We start from the raw sequence: 17,478 nt of genomic DNA, 5'->3' as shown, positions 1-17,478 counted from the left end.
GATAAAGAAGAATCTTAACCCAAAAGACCTTCATAACAGGGATAAATATGGGGGCTGAATGTCACCATATTTTGGAAAAAAACCACAACAAAACAAAAAACCCACACAATGGGTCATCCTTTCTGTAATAAAGAAATTACTACATTATACTTATGTAAAGACTTAAAAACAATGTGTATCCATTCAAATCATATTTATTTAATTACACTGTAATGCAAATAAGTTAGGTCCATATAAACCCCATTTTGTTGTATGTACAACCTATGTCATTAGCAAGCCGATTGAGCCACCTGGTGTAAGTGTCCGCCTCATCCTCTGGAATGTACGTATCTTCAGACACTTTCTCTGTCCATCAGCTGGTTCTAGAACAGGACCGCCACATCCTTCATCCCCAAAGTAGACTGAAAGGGGAGGGGGGAGGAAACGAAAGTCAGATTTGCAGCATGTAGTTGTTTTTAAATGGATATTTGTAAAACACAAGTCTGGAGGAACAGCCCTGTAAATGTACAGAATAAATGCTAGCCCCCAACATACTGAAATAATGCCACCTTTAAAATAAAATTTAAGCCTACAGAGCATGAACATGTGCTCAGAAAAAAGAGCATCTGTAAGCTTCAGATTAGACCAAACACATGCTTCTGGTATCTATGTACATACACTCTGGTGTGAAATACATACTTTACGTTGTGCAGAGACACACTCAGTGGACCAAGAAAAAAGTCTCAAACTTCTAGTGAAGCTAAACATAGAAACAATGTCAGCAAACAAACAACTCCAGCAAGTTAGTTTTTAAGACATCAGAAGATTTTACTGAAATTGTAACATGACCTTGACACTTTTTTTCGTATTTTCTACTGTTAAAAGTAGCTCCCTTGAATCACTGAATCCTAAAAATGGGATTTCTACACATTCTAACTATGTGAAGCTAGAAGAGTTAATATATGACTTTGCAAACAATACATACAGTCCATCAATTATTCGTCTTAGGAATACCTGGTTCTGCACGGTAACCAAAGTTATTTCAAGAACAATAAGAGAGTCACGCTTTCTTCAAAACTTTAATTTATTTAGTTTGACCCACGAAAGCCCTCCAATAAAACTCAAATGCCACAAGAATTCAAGTATTACTAATGCCATGACATTGCATGACATTAACAAACAGTCCCACAAGAAAGAGGCAACATGAGCAAATGCACTTTGCTTCATGACTATGACCAATATTGAAGGATAGAGCCCTTTATTTCATATAGCTTTTATGCAGTGTTACTACTGTATTTGCAAAGGCAGAAGGAAACGGGGTTTTGTTTCAAATTCATGCTAGAAAGCTGAGAAGTTATTCCTCAATGCAGAAACTTGCATAAACTGGCTCTACAACAGATTAGAAGGGCAGGTGCCACTCAAAAGGTACAGGAAGTCCCATATATTAAAAGCCATGAAAGTTTAAGAGAAAGGCCCTCCTAAGAACTTGCATTTTGCTGTCTTCTCTTTTAGATTTCTAAAGAAACAAGAACCACAACCAGCTATGCTTTCACCCTAAACAATTAAAAACAATGGATGAAAGCAACCGTCACAACTGTTGCTGTCCAGAGATAACACCCCAAACGGTAACTATCTGCAGTGGGTTTGCATGTGCATTTGGAACCAATACATACCTCCAGATAGTTGGCTCAGGCATTCCAGGATCTGCACCTCTCTTAAAACCTGAAGCGAAACATACATTACATACATATATAAAAATATGTACGTGCAGACTCCTACATAGTTAAATAACTATCAAATTATTCCAGCCCATTAAATTGCAATAAAAAAGAAAACCTACTGAGCAGAGAACTGTGATTCATGAAGTTGTGTACTAATCTGAATAAAAATTGCACATTCTTGTCAGGGTTAGAAAGCAGATAAAATAAATACACGTGTACAGTTTTATATTTTTTTTTTAAATTCTTACCTGCATCTTTATCTGACTTAAGATTCAGGGACAACTAGCTATGCGAGATGGAGGAAGTTATCTACCCCAAAGATCAAGACATACATACCTACACACACAAACATGCAGATTTTAAGTGTTGTTCAGAAAGCAACCTAGTAAGGCGGTACACACAGTGACACCTATAACTGGTATAAGTGAGTACCTTGAGTCCTAATAGGCAATGTTCTGCAATGACATCTGATGCAGAACTTAAAAGTAATATTTCAATAACAGTTCACTCAATTTAGGATGACAGAATTCTAAATGTTAAATCAATCAAACCCAAAATCTTCTATTTTTACTGGCACTTTTTGAAAACCTACCTAGTTCTAAAGCTTGCAAAGAAACAAGATGTTTATCAATCTACTAACACCCAGGAAAATGAAGAGAAAGTTAATTACAAAGAGCTCATCCCTAGCTAATGACTCAAATGCTAATTCACTAAAGCAAATGTATGCTAGAGAAGCAATTGAAGGTTCAGCGTATGAATATCTTTGCCTGCTGGATTGTAAATTAAAAGTCTTGAAGCGGAATCACGCAATTCATACACTGTTCAACACATCCTGTCCTACACTCGCTAGCTAGAAATGGATGTTATATGAAAAATATATCATTTCCCTCATTTACAGAAAATAAATAATTAATGTCAGCTTTCCTGAAACATAGGCCATGAAGGTTAATGGAAAAACTTCCATTAACTTCATGGGCACTGGGTTAGCTCTTTGAAGGTAACCTTGTGTGATTTGAGACTGTTAAACATCCTGACCCACTTTCTTTGGCTGCCACATTGTCCATCAAAATTGCTTTAAAATTTATGAAGTTGTATTAGGAGTCACACTCTATGTGAATGCTTCTGGCTTTCCCCCCCCACCCCCTAGTGCTTTTAAATAAGCAACCCAGGTTTAACAAAACTGCACTGGTCTAATTTACCTACTTAAAACAGAGGCATCTGCTTCAAAGCGAGTTTAAAAAAAATACAACAAAAACCCCCAGACCAATGGCCTATAATTGCAAATTCACATACCAGGGTCCCTTGTACATCCCCTGAGCATCCCATCCTGACCTAGAAAGCCTTTCAGAGAAAGTTAAAAGCTCAAATTTCTGCAAGTTTCCTTGTTCATGTTTAGTTTAAATTGTATTTCATCTACACAGGCATCAATACAAAAATTTACCTTGAATCAGTGACACCAAGGGCTGCGTAGCCTCTTGCCCTTCCACTGTATCACACCTTCCCTCCCAGATTCAAATGTAATCCCAGTACAAAAGAGGTTCTTCCAATTCTACAGACTTTGAGTGCATGCCACCTCCAAGTGTCTATGGCAAGGAAAGGTGGCACCTGCACATCCTCTTCCCATCTGCTTACACTTAATGTCCTTTCATTACAGCAGACAAATTTATAAGAAGAAAATGTAGATGTGGAACAGCACGCTTATTTTCTGGAGGTATGAAGTTAAACTACTACAACTTAGTTTATCACTGCTACATAACAGAAATATACTAGGCACCCTGATATTAGTGCAACTGTAAACACAGTAAGATGGCTTTATATGACGTGAAGCAACTTATTTAATTTCCTCTGGTATCCCTCAGAACTAATTGCATCTTTCCCATATTCATAGATACTGTTGTAAAAGTAAAATCAAAACCAAACTTCAGCAAGAACAAAATTAGGTCACAAAACCCTGCTGAAATTCCCACTCCCAAATTATCAACTTAAAATAACTGACAAACTAAAAATGGAAATGTAATTAAACTTTAAACCTAATACTGCCAATTAGTTTTTTCCATACTGTTTGAAGTGTTGTCTTCTACTGGTAGTTGTTAAAGCTTATACGTAATTGTTGAAGAGACCAAGTTTTTCCTGATTGTTATCTATTATGTGAACAATCAAAGCCCTTCAAATTAATTAAAACAACCTATCAGCTTTGACTGTAGACACATCAAGCTCCCAACCCTCCTTCATGTTTGCATTCAAGGCCGAGGTGCCTGCCTGTTTTAGATGCCTTTCCCAAAAGGCTCCACAGAGCTGGGGCAGAGAGTAAGCCAGATGAACTGTGGGGATCAGCCTTCCTGGGACTCCTTGTCACAGAAGAAGTGAACAAAAGCGTCAGGCCTATTGCACACATGCATATCTTAAGTAGGTCAGGCTCTTTAACAACGACAGCTGATGGCATACAGCCCAAGCTCAGCGGGAGAGCTACCATGTGGTAGCGATGCCCAGCCGGCCCCATGACAGGAGCAAGCGCAATACATCCTGGGCACCAGACATGACATCAAGGCATCCCCCGAATGCCCCACAGCAGTTCGGAAACGGGAGCCACGCCATTTTGGGAGAGACTGTAGCCTGTAGCTAGCTGCAAATTCAGCCTCAACCAGGGGCTGGCAACCCCCTTGGTACCACGAAGCAGAGCTCCCGGCCGCAGGCAGCTCTCTCCTCACACCCTGACTCCCTACTGCAACAAACACAGAGGCTAGCCTACTAAAGCAGCCAGTCACTGATGCACGATTAAGGCGCAGCTCCGTTTGCTGTTAAGCTGCTCCGGCGCGTGCTCAGCCCGCTCCCCAGCGGGGCCCGACCCACCGGCCTGCCGCGGCCCTCCCCTCACCGGGCACGCAGGCTCAAGGCGCGCTCCCAGCGCGGGAACAGCCTCCAGGAACGGAAAGGGGCTGAAAATCCTTTTTAAAGAAAACAAAACAAAACAAACAAAACAAACACAAACCTACTGTCTCGCCGTTCTCTCAAGGGCAAGCCCCCCCCCCCACTACCCCGCGGGTCCTACAGGACACCGCCGGGCCCTCAGCGCCCCCTCACCTCGCGGCGGCGCGCCCCCCCCCCCCCCGCGCATGCGCGGTGAGGGCCGCAGCGCCCGCGTCGCGGCGGGGCGCCCCTCCCCCACGTTCATGCCCTTCCTCCTGCCCCCCCCCCGCCCCCCCTCGGCCTCCGCAACGGCCGCCGAGCGCCAGCCCCGCCGCTGACCTAGGTAGAGCACGACGGGGATGAAGCCCCAGCGGATGGCGAACTGGCCGCCCTTGAAGAGCTGCTGTAGCCGCTGCTTGGCCTCCTTGCTAAGCTTCGGCATGCCGGCGGCGGGGGAGAGAGGAGGAGGAGGAGCCCAGCCGCCCTTGTAACGCTGCGCCGGCGGCGGTGGGCGGGACCCCATGGCGGCGGCGCGACACCCCCCGCCTCGGCTGCGGCGGCGGAGGGGCGGTCCTTCCCCGAGAAGGACGAGGAAATGGCGGCCGCCGAGCTCCTTCCGCTCATCGGCGCTCACCGGGCAGGCGCAGCGCGGCGGCGGCGGGCTGCCGCTCCGGCCCGCAGCCCGGGAGGAAGGGCTTGTTCCGCGCCCGGCGAGGCAAAGGTGACGGGCCGAGGGCAAGCCCGCCGGAATCGGGGCGTTTGTTCGAGGGTGAGGGGGTTAGAAAAGCTGTGGGCCTTCCTCATCTGCGTGTAGGTCCTGCATTTATGTGTTTGTGTTTCTTTCCCGGAGCTCTCAAGGTATGCGCACGCTTTGCACGCCGCCTCTGGAGGCTGGGAAGTGCCTTTTGGTAAGTGAAAGGTAGAGACGGAGTGATAAGAGAAATGTTTCTGGTTGAAATCGGAAGTGCCTCTTCATCTTTGATACCAGGCTGTGCCATGTGTTCAGTCTGTGGAAGCGCAGAGTTCTGGGAGTGAAAGCTTGACAGAAGAAATACAGGGAGAGGCGTTCTGGGTTTAGGCCAAATGTCTAAAAAATGCCACTACAGCACTTAGGGCTTGTTGTCCTTACAAAGTCAGAGCCCGGATAGGTACTGAGGCATTTCCTTTTCTAACGATTAAATGAGCGGTCGCTGCAAGAACCCCTTGCAGTGCCGTAACCACCAAGCTATTGCCTGTTTCGCACCACTACTTATGAGACATTTTGCTGCATGATGTCTGTGCCGTGGACTCCACCAGTTATGTCATAGCTGTACCATGTTTCCATTCTTTCTCAGGTAGTCTGCTGCCTTTTGCTGTGATGCCAGGTCCAGGTCTTCAGGTTCCTGTACGGCTGCAGTATTTAACATTGGCAGTCTATCATGTCTGCTAACCGTATCAAACTCCTGTCATAGTTTGGAGGGAATTTAATTGTATATGGAAATTCTGAAAACAGTTCCTAGAAATCACGCCTTGTGACAGTGCAGAAACCTACTCAGTTTTGTTCATAGTCATGATTTACTGACCAGACACAGTTAAAGTTCTGCATGTTATGCATTGGTTTGCTTAAGGCAATTACTTGAAGTTCTGTAGCCATTTTGTCGCATTAAGAATGACAACAGGTCAGCGCTTTTAGATCCAAAAAAGAATCCAGGGCTATGATAAATATCACTTACACAGATACCTCATTTCCTCTTCCAATCTGTGGATGTCTGCTCTGCCATTCCAACGTGATGAAAATATGAGCTTATAGCTTGCTCCTTGCTTTCCAGGTAGGGACAGGTAGCAAACCGCAAGCCACGTGAGGGATTCTGGCAGCCCACAGCTTGCTTTTGCCACAGTCTACCAATAATCAACACGTGGGGGATAAAAGAGTATTTTGGTGATGTGGTGGCACAAACGTGCTGTCATGGTACAGAACACACAAACAGCCTTTCCTCATGTAAATCAGCCCATATACACTGTGCTTTCATATGCATTAAACATATTGATGGGATACATCAGTATTCCTAGTCATGTGACTGACATATTTAATGATATCTAACAAGTAAAGCAGAGGCTTAGAGTTTGTGAGTGGCTTCTTTATAAACTGAATAGCTTATCTCTAAAGAAAGGTTAAGCACCAGTGCTGTAGTTCATCAGCAGATGAACATCAGTATGAAGCTTGGACTGTGAGCCTACCCCTTTCCCAAAAGAATATGCCTTCATGACAGACAGCACAGGATGTGATCATATGTCATATTTTCTTTACACATTCTCAGCCATTAGGGGCAAGTGTGCTCCAAATAAGGACACGTAATAACAGAAGCACATGTTGTGTCCATTGACTTTGTAAGAGTTAGTTTTGCTTGATGAAGTTTTCGAACAAACAGTTTTGGCTTACTCCTCTTTCTGCTGCAGGGATAGGTAGAAAAATACTGGCTAGATATTTTCATTTCACTTTAAAAAATAATCATCTTGCAGGTAGGGCTTTTTCCAGTTCCTTGTTTAGCAACCAAGGTGGTGTTACTTCAAAATAGTACCTCCAGATTAATGGAATACTTTCAGTAACAAATCCAGAATTTATGGAACATACTAATGAAGACTTTTCTGTGGCGGTCTTAGGCAACTAGTAATACAAATAATTCATCCATAAAAGACAGAGCTGCCTCTGAAATGCTGTTTGTCTGTTGTTTTTTTCTGGGTGGTATTAAAGGTGAGTTTGTACTTACCAATGTGGTCATTCCTACTTTGTCATATCTGGCCTGGTACTTGTACATCAGTGGATTGCTGTATTTCTGCTCCTGAAACTGAGTACTATATAACTATTGTTAAATTATTTTAGGGATAGTCTTCTATTCAAGCTGGGAATTCTAACTTGAAATTGAGGTAACAGGAAGATAAGTGGCTGCTGCAGGAACCTGTTTTTCAGCAGTTTGTATTAAACTGATTTTCCTTTGTAGATGAGACCAAATCAGATCTGTTTCCACAATGTAGTTACTGTTACAGCTTGTTCTTCCTAAACATACAAAACCAATTGTTCATTACAGCACACAGCTTGTTAATAACCTCTTACAAAATATTACAATAAAACGTGACCTGCTGTATTGGAATTAAATTCAAAAAGGTATTTTCCTTAAACTTCTTGTAATTTTAGTGTAAGTGGGATTCAGAAGGTCAAATGTAATAAATAACTGATCCAAATGGTTAAACAGCTGTCTCCTTTGAGTATAAATTGGTTTAACAGTGTCATGTGTGATACAGTATATTCTTACTGTGGATGTTCTTGAGAAAGGGTATTCTCAAAAGTGTCCTATGTGTACGAGCTGCTTCTCTTATTTCCTTCACACATCAAGTCAAGGAATAATTTTCAGAGCACAGAAACTTTCCTTGACAGCTCTCATTTCTCATGTCTGCTAATTCTAATGTTTGACTAAAAGCTTGTAGGTTATCATTTCCTTTATTTAACTATAGAAGCCAGGAAATTAATAGCAAGAAAGTTAATATTTCTTTGCCACAGTTCTCTTGCAAACAAAATCAGTGCTGTGGCCTAAAAGAGCACAAGTGCATGTGTTTTTTATGCAAGTAAAACAAAGTTGATTCTTAATAGCTAATGGTCTAAATTTATATAGTGTTACAGACTGAAGCTGAGAAAGGATATCTGTAAACAAAGAAAAGTGACTGGAGAACGGCACTTCTTCCATCATAACACACATCCATAGTCTCACACTGTCCAAAGTATCATATTTGCAGTAAAAAAAAAACCAAAAGCAAAACCTGACAAAACCTCCCAAAAACAAACACACAAACAAACAAAACCCCAAACAACACAAAAAAACTAAAGCATGCCAACAGTAAAGGTTTGTACTGACTCCCAAAGTTTTCTGTGCCTTTATTTGGCACCTGTTACACCTAGGATATTAGAGGGTCTAAGACCTCAACAGTCATTTGGTGAGCTATTGACTCAGCCAAAGGGTAAAAGAGAGCATCAGTCATCTTCCCTGCAAGTTCAAGCTGGTGGGACAGCACTATTCAAATAATTGAAATATTAAAATTGGCCCCTAAAACCAAATATGCCTATGATTAGGCATGAAACAACAAGCTGTTTTGAAGGGAGAAGAAGTAATACCCAGAGAAATGAGTACTTTAATAAATTGATGGAGGCAGCTTTGCCTGGAGAAGACAGAAGTAGGATGATGTGGGCGTGCTGTGGGTACTAGTTCACGTTTATAATTTATTGCGGTAACACTTCCATGAAGGATATTGATTTTACTTATGGTTTATTTATTGGTTTTTCTTATGGCTGATAATGAAGACAAAACCACTTGGAATGGTGTATCCATTAAATAAGAAAAACAAGAGCCCCAATTGCTGGAGTGACAAAAGAAAATTAATAATACTATATGTGTTGAAAGTTTTTTGTTACAAAAAACCTCTTTGAATTTCTTTTGCCTCGTAGTTCATGTGATCAGCAACAACAATAAAATCAGAAGTAAAATTGCAGAGTTTTAACTGGGACAACAAGAATGTGAATCCCTACTGTTTTATTAACTTGATTAGCAGTAATTCCACAAGTGCTGTGTTTTCATAGCAAATAAATACCACTAACACTCCTTGTAGACTGGCCAAATGTTTCAGTTTTTGTGGGTAAAGGAGAGAACTGAGATTCTTATAGACATGACTGAATCACTTAGGCGTCACTAGCTCTGTCTGATGGCTTTAGCTTGTCTTCATTTTTTGGTGCAAAGAGTACATTTCAGGTTAAAGAATTCCAGACCTCTAAAGCTTCATCTCAACACACAACAAAGTAAAGCCATGCAACTCAGAAGGCTGAAGAAGGAGACAAAGTGAAGTGACACATTAAAATTTGTGAAAAATCACTGTAAACTCTACATAGGAAATCCCTGCAGACCTCCATTATGCACTTACCACTCTCACTTTTGAGATTTCATCTTCAATTTACTGTCAAGAAACTGCATTAAATTCATCTGCTTGGGAACAAAGTTCAAGTTTGACTCTGTTTAGGAGGAACTTACATTTCAAAGATACTATGGTAGATATTTCATACTTGAGGATTATAGGAAATAAGCATAAGTAATACAAGAACATAAGCAAGAGGTACTTAACAGGCTTCCATTACAGGCTGAATCTTTACAATGTCAGTAAAAATGGTAGTATACTATGACTAGATATTCTATTTCACTTTATTATTACAATTAAACTTTCTATTTTTATTGTGCTCTAGTAATGATGGTCCTTTTCTTCCATTCCATTTTAGTATTCCCATTCATTTAGTCTAATAAATCCCAGCTACTCTGCAGTACTGCTGGTCTGGGAAATGTTCCTTGTCATTTCACAAAGAGACAAATAGAAATCAAAAGCGCTACAGTCAAAAAAGACTAAGGCTGTCCGATTATGTCATGTGGAAAATTTCAGAATTCTAAAATGTTTCTTTCCTGAATGTTGTTAAGACCTAGATTACTTGGGGATGAATATGTTTGATTTTTTGCATTTAGCATATTTTCAAAACATACTTGGAATACAGAGCAGTAATGCATATAAAAAAATTCTGTCCACATTAGAATCTCTTTCATATTGATTTCTGTGTGATACTCACTGGCTGTACTCTGGTCACTGTCTGATACGGGATATTTCCAAGAAAAGTAGTATTGTCAGATGCCTATCTAGAAAATTAGTAAAATGATCAGAGTGGTAGAAACAAAAAGCAAAGTGTAGTAATTTTGTATATTCAATACAATAACTATACAATTTATGTATTTAAAAATAAAACAAAACTGAGTTGTAATATGGGGTTGAGTGCAAACACAGTAATAATTTCATTATTTTTCATTACAGCTCCCAAGGCCAGTGAAGGAGAAACAGCAGTCTGGGGTGAGACAGCCTCATCAAATGCTTTTAGAGACCTCTAAGAAGAATTTCTGTTGTGCTTGAAATTGAATATTACCTGCTGCAAAACTTTACTGTGGTTTGAAACTTGACTTTCCCATTCTCCTCATCTGCATTTAATAATGAAAATGAAGCGTTATATTTAAAGATACTGCTACCTTTTACCATAGGTAGTTCCTCTAAAAACACAACAGTTCTTAAATGCATGTTTTTATGATTGCACTGCTTGGCCGAGGATGAAAACAATAATCTGATTCCTTGCATACTTTCAGTGATACGCAAAAATCTGATGGATTAAAGGATTTTCTGAGGCCAAAACTAATATCCATGTTTACTCATTCTTTGTTTTTAAATTAAGCTTTTTTTTTTTTTAGCATCTGAGCAGTGAAGGTTTCAGTAGGTCTAGGAGGATTTCCTCTGAAGATATTTAAATGTAAACCTTTTATTTGTCAACAGACCTCAACTAGATTTTTGTTGCTGAAGAATTTGTTGTTACAGCAGCACATATCTATAAAGATTTTAAAGCACTTCTTAAAAGATGCTTGGTTTAGGCAAATTTTTACAGTGATTGAAACAAGATGAGGAAAAGAGTGAATCTATTCTGATTTCCAAAATAGTCTTTGCTCTCAGTATACTTGGTTTTTATACCAATTCTGACCTTAGTACATTGTATTAAGGTGAGGCAACCATGAAACTGAGAATGTAAGTCTTTGCAATCAGTTGACAGCATTGCACATGAAAATGAAGTATTTATCTTTGATACAGAACATATAATTGGAGCATTTGAAAAATAAGAATTGTAATTAAAAGTCATATTCTGCTTCTTCTCTTCAGTGAGCATTTGTTGTAATGGTCTTTCTTAGCATCCATCTACAGGAAATACACATGCTGCTGAAACAACTTTTTCTAACAGTGAAATATTTGAAAATCATAACTGATGCACAGCATTCGCTTCACTGATTTACAATAGTGCTTTTGGATGCACTCTTTCAGATTTTACAAGATAAATGCATACAACAACAACAAGCTACTAATTATCTCCTGGTTATAAGCAAAGAGAAAAGAAGTAGTAAAGCAAAAAGAAGGACCTCTGAGTTGAAATATGCCAGGTGGCTGTGGAACAGGTCTGTGTGGATTTTCTGCTAGAATATGAGTTTGTTCTGTTTTTTATCTTAAGTCACTGTTAAAAAAAAAAAAATAGTTTCAGTTACCGTGTATATTCCTAATATCCTTTTCCTGTGGCGCCTCCAAAACAGGAAGGATGTTTGTTGAAACTAAGATTTATTTTTTTTTTAAATATAAATTAAATTTTAATTTAGCATATCTTTAATTTAAATAGACTTTAAAGCATAGCTTTAATTCTTACTTCAAAGATAGTGTTGTCATTATAATAGTTTTTAACAACTTGTAATGCAAATTACAGAGTTCAGAGCATAATAGGAAAGGTAAAAATTACATATATTTTCAGATCTTGAATAAGATTACCCAGTCAACAAAATAAATGTCATGTATATGTATAAACTGAATCTTTCTCAGTGTATCTAAATGTTGAAAAAATTAGTTAGATAAACTGAATGTAGGTATTAATTTATCTTGATTGTTCATTGACAGTTAGAATTTATTAGAATTGTTAATTGTATCAAAGTATTTTTTCTGTAGTTTTTTCTATTAAATGTCTTTAAAACCATGTGCAGAATATTACTTCCCATGTTGTGTATTATTAGTTCCAGCAACGGTGATACGAATTATACGCTGGTGGGCTTTTGAAAACCTGAAGATCAAGAATCTGTGAGGGAGCCTAGATGGGACTTTAAAAAGAAATTGACCAATTATTTACCTACTATTACAAAATTAAAAAAGAAATGCTGACTACAGGTCTCAATTAATAAATTGCATCAGCTTCTGTTAATTTAGTTCATCCACTTCATTACAGAAAGACACTATTGATCCAAAATTTATTAGCAGTGTTTCACGAAAGCCAGCGGAGGGCAGACTTGAATTGGAAACTATCTTTGCTACTTCAGTTACTTGAACTTAAAATACAACAGTCCCTCGGGCTCAAAGCTGATGACAATCTCATCACTTCTCTACTATTCTAATTACACTTGTGCTCGATAAAAGCTTCTTTACAATCGCTGTTTGACAAAATGAGTGTTTTGCTATGTCACAGTAAAAATAGCGAATGTTTAAATAAAGATGCTAATATGAAAGTGGATAAGTCAGTGTATTAGCAGCTGTGTATTACTCACATGGGAGAATCCACACTGCTTAATAATTAACCATGTATATCTTAAAATGGTTTTTAAAAGCTAGTGAATATCATTATCCCCATTTTACAGATGAAGAAACTAAGGAATAGAGTGGTAGCCTTGCAAGTTACCCATCTGCGTGACCTACAGAAGCAAGAACAAAATCCAGATTTCTGAGAGCTAGTCCAGTGCTCAAGCATATCTTTTGCACACGTAAACTATGACATGTCTAACTCTTGCAAACATTATGGAAATGGTTGCTAGCAGCCCAAATTGCTGAGGCTAAGGAGCTTACACTGATGAAATAGGCAGGTAACCTGACAGACAGGTTGTAGGTCTTGAGAAGAATATTCTCAAGAAGATGGGTGGTGATCAGATCAGATCAGATGGCTAAAGATCTGCTTTAAGAATAGTATTTTATTATTAAAACAAGTAGTCTGCATTTTTATGTGTATTTGTCATTCTTTAAGTTAGGTTGTACTCTTTCTGAGGAATGAAGGAATCCTCTCTATGTAGACCTTTAAAGCCATTCCAGTCTCAGTACTAGGAAATGTATGGTTAAAAAGTCAATTTGCATACAGGTGAAGGATTAAGATGCTAATAGTCTGTTCCTCACTTCCCTTCATCTTCAATTACAAGGGTTTCAAATTATGAGTGCTACAACAGGCTTCCTATTAAGTCACCAAGCCCATGCTATTTACTGTACCTGTGGTCAGTAACATTCATGAGATTAATGTGACTATCTATTCCATTTTCTTTATATGCTTAGAAGGTCATTACCCATTGTAACAGCTTTTTAAGTTGTAAAAATAAGCTGATTTTTTTTTTTATTTATAAGCTTAAGTGTAAAAACTGTTCTTTCTGTTTCTAGAGAAGACTGGAGGTACACTGTTACAAAGCCTGTCATTTCTAAGACTTGTATAAGATAGAACACAGAACATTTGATGCTGCATATTGAAAGCTCCATTTGTAGAATGAATAAGCACATTGCAGAATGCATTTTTTCCTTTTTTTTTTTCTTACTGCTAATTTGCAGTGGACATTTGTTGATGGTGGGAATTAGTCATTGGTTTATATGACTCCAATGAAAAGGACCACATTGAAAATGATAAATTAGAGTGTGAAAGAGTGGGCACTTCGAGTTTGGACTCAAATACTGTATTACTGTAACCTATTACTGTGTTACTCATTTTTGGTATATTTCCAGACAAGTCATGTTAACATAGGAGTCAGAAATATCTGGCAGTGATTTCAAGTAAATTAAAACAATGTGGGAATTATTCCAAAACTTATTACTGTAAATTCAAGCAATGAATTTCAGGTTAACCTTCAGAGAAGTAAGTCCAGAGAGAGAGATGTGCAGGGAGGGCTTTCAGACAGCCTTTATGATAACCTGTTACTGACTTTTGCACTTTATCTTCAAGATTTTCTAAGTACTGTGTGAAGGTTTGTAAAAATAGATTACAGAAGGGTCCACTTTGAATTCCTCTAATATTCTCGATGATTTCTCTTTGTACTTTATACTCTTACACCTCATAAAGAGTTAACATCTCCAAGTAGTCATCACTTTTCATAACTCACGGAGGCCTGAAAATGCAATTATCTCATAAGGGAAAAGATTAATTTTCTCTTCTGCAGAAGGTAAGCTCTCCTCTTCTCAAAATAATCACTAATTGAAGACAGTTATTTACAGACTAATTTTATAGTAAACCACTGTATCCCTTAGCTCAAGAAGAAGCAAGAAAGATAATGATTCAATTAACTAAAACTGCTGCTTTGAGAAATGTGGTTCCCAGTGACAAACTCCTTTAATTCATCCCTAATTACACATTACTACCTATAAATTAAAAAAAAAAAAAAATTATTTCATACTCCCAGGGCAAATGCTATGATTTTGGGAAGGATACATATAATAGACCATATTTTGAGTCTAAAATTAAACCTTGATTCCAGTGTAGCACCAATGCCTTCCAGAATTTTTTATATTTGCTGTATTTCAGCGTGAGGAGGCTTTAGCTCTCTTGTTTAATCCCCTCTCAGTCTCTTGCAACAGTGCTAACATGTTCTTCATTCTCAGTGCAGAAGTACAATATACTGGAAAAGCTAGTGCATTCTCCAGCAAGAGAGCAAAGGTGTGGGTTCATGGGAAGGACAACATCCATCTGCCCCCCCAGATAAATCTAAGCCCATCTTCCCAGCTGTTAGGTGGCTTTTTGTACCTTTTGCTCCATGGTAAAAAACAAAACTTTGGGTGGTAAAATTCCCTTTATATCAAAACCACAGATAAATCCACTCTACATTTTTAAAGTTTTTTTGACAGACAACTTGTAAGCTATCAACATAAAAATCATGTATCAATAGAAAAAGTGTTGATAAAGCAATTATGTAAAATAAGGTGTATATGAAAATTAATGTCAAAAACATCCTGAATATGGGGAAAAATGAGAGTTCCATGGCAGCAGTTATATCTCTTCAATACATGGAGTTAAAGGGGAGTTTTATCTTCTGATTGTTACCTGTGTAACTGATTACGTCTTTCAGTTAAAACCGTTAACCATTATTAAGGGGAAATAAGCCTCAGCTATTGGGGGCATGGCACGCTGTTCTGGCTGTAAGCTTCACAGGTTTACAGCTCTACCTCCATGATGATCTTTTCTTAGACTAATCCTAGATGGTGTATATTCTCTTTTGTTTGTACCCACTTTCCCTTTTACTTGCAATATATACGTGAAATGTTCAAAAAATTAATGATTTAAGAGCAGTTGAGATGTTACTACCTCAGAAGCATGTCATTGTTAATACGCACAGCTGTGTGTGTTCTGCTGAGCAGGCCCAACTCAATTATAGAGGGAGTTGCAGGTGATGCAAAATAACTGTCTTAGAGCAATAGCTGTTGCTATAGGCAGGTTGACCAAAAACCTGTTGCTATATTTCTTTACATGGAAACAAATGGATAGGTATATACTGACATTGTGTGCCTGTGACAAAAAATAAAATAGTATTTTATTGGCAAAGTATACTTAGTTTTGGATTAAAAAAAAAAAAGAAGAAATTTGAATATGCCATGTATAAAGCTTGTACAATCATACTTGATGAAAATCAGTTATTCTAGTAATGTACTTTCAGAGAGGGCATTTTTAATGACAGTGAAAAGATACTTCTACATCTATGGAAGTTAAAGCCTCTGCTGTCAAGTTGCCAGGACCCTTAAATGTGTGCTGAAGTGTCCTTTTCCGTTTTAGTAAGTTAAGCATGTTTATACTTACTGTCACAAGTAGCAGAAAAACATGATTGCTTCCACGTTTAGAACTTTGTGGACTCTACTACCTGTGAGCAGACTCTGCTTAAATTATCTGAAACTCCTAATTGCTGATCTCATTCTTGATATACTTCAGCCTCCAGCAGTCTGCTGCAACTTCTCTTACACCTTCTGGGAATCTATGTGTAGCAATTTCTTTTTCTCCCCAGTTGGCTCCAAGCCAGAAATACATCCATTTGCACAAATGCTTCTTAACCTTGTTCACACTGGGTTTTTTCACTTTTTTTCTTTCTGCTTCTCTGGTTGTTGCATACTTTTATAGTAAATTTAGTACTTGTGGAGTTTTCTATATAATAAACCAGTGGTTACTGTGAATTTTCTAAACTACTGTTTGTTTCACTTTAAGTGCACTGAATAAACTTATTTCTCCATTGTCATTTTATGGGGATCTTATTGTAACATAGGAGTCCTAAACATTAACACATTAATCAGCTTTCTGATAAGGTTGTATTCTTCCTACTCAATAGGGCATAAAACCCAGTTCATAGAGGAGGGGTGCAGCGTTTGCAGAGTAACCAGCACTTTGAAGGCTGGAAAAACATTAAGGCGCAAACATTTCTCACCAGCTACTTGGCAAGTTGCAGTGTCCCTGACATCAAGAAACTGGTTTGTAACATAGGGAAGTTGTGCTTGCCACAGGAATGATATTGGTATCCAAACTAGCTTGTCTTAAGTTAATTCTGAAAAGCCTGCAGCTCACACACGTAGGTATACAGACACTTATGCATGCATTATATGTACATAAAAGTACATATACAGTACAGAACTGTAGGTTTATCAGAATTAATTTAAAATGAGCCAGCTTGGATATCAATACCAACACTATTACTGAGTATATATGTTTATACATGTGTGTCAATATGTATATACAGATATAGCAAACCTCAGCTGCAGCTTGGAAGTGCTTAATGTTACATATATGGTTCTAGGTAACTGGAAACATGTGACATTAGAAAATTAGGAACATTTTGATTGGACTCATTAGGTTGATACGTAGGAGTTCTGTAGTAGAGACAGGAACAGATAGTCATCCTGAATTTTCTGATTCCACTTTCCACAACAAATTAAAAAAAAAAAAAAAAAAAAAGTTTTTCCATGCACTTACCTTACAACTGTGGTGAATGCTATACCAGAGTCCAGTCCAAACTTTGAAAAAGCCAGGAAGTGTGTGGTGACAAAAATAGTCAAGGACCATGTCTCTATGATTGCATACTTGGTCAAGAACAAGGATTCTACATTAAGATTGTGCATAGGACAGCGTGTGGCATCTCTTACTACATTCTTCCGTGGGATCTTAACCACATTTAACTTCCATTTTTATTTAGATCTCAACATTAGAAAAAAAATGCAAATTCTGGCTTGTGCAAAATTTGGTTTATCT

At 38.5% G+C, this 17,478-nt stretch overlaps 1 protein-coding gene, 1 long non-coding RNA gene and 1 other non-coding gene across 3 annotated transcripts; 1 reads left to right on the top strand and 2 right to left on the bottom strand.

The window, feature by feature from the left end:
• Positions 1-178: 178 nt before the first annotated feature.
• TOMM7 (translocase of outer mitochondrial membrane 7) lies at positions 179-5,152 on the bottom strand. Its single transcript, XM_030009480.1, has 3 exons — positions 4,947-5,152; positions 1,653-1,701; positions 179-401 (listed from the first exon to the last, which is right to left on the bottom strand). The coding sequence occupies exons 1-3, from the start codon at positions 5,128-5,130 to the stop codon at positions 386-388; spliced, it is 249 nt and encodes an 82-aa protein (XP_029865340.1). The 5' UTR covers positions 5,131-5,152; the 3' UTR covers positions 179-385.
• LOC115339452 lies at positions 1,917-4,683 on the bottom strand. Its single transcript, XR_003922720.2, has 2 exons — positions 4,551-4,683; positions 1,917-4,495 (listed from the first exon to the last, which is right to left on the bottom strand). It is a non-coding gene; the product is annotated as an uncharacterized LOC115339452 (long non-coding RNA).
• A 5,604-nt stretch (positions 5,153-10,756) lies between the features above and the next one.
• LOC115340014 lies at positions 10,757-10,844 on the top strand. Its single transcript, XR_003922895.1, has one exon. It is a non-coding gene; the product is annotated as a small nucleolar RNA SNORD93 (small nucleolar RNA).
• The last annotated feature ends 6,634 nt before the right edge of the window (positions 10,845-17,478 follow it).

The sequence above is a fragment of the Aquila chrysaetos genome, chromosome 3, assembly GCF_900496995.4.
Source record: "Aquila chrysaetos chrysaetos chromosome 3, bAquChr1.4, whole genome shotgun sequence".
NCBI classification, from domain to species: Eukaryota; Metazoa; Chordata; class Aves; order Accipitriformes; family Accipitridae; genus Aquila; species Aquila chrysaetos.
The sequence above is the reverse complement of the archived record's forward strand: the minus strand, read 5'-3'. Positions and strand labels throughout refer to the sequence as shown.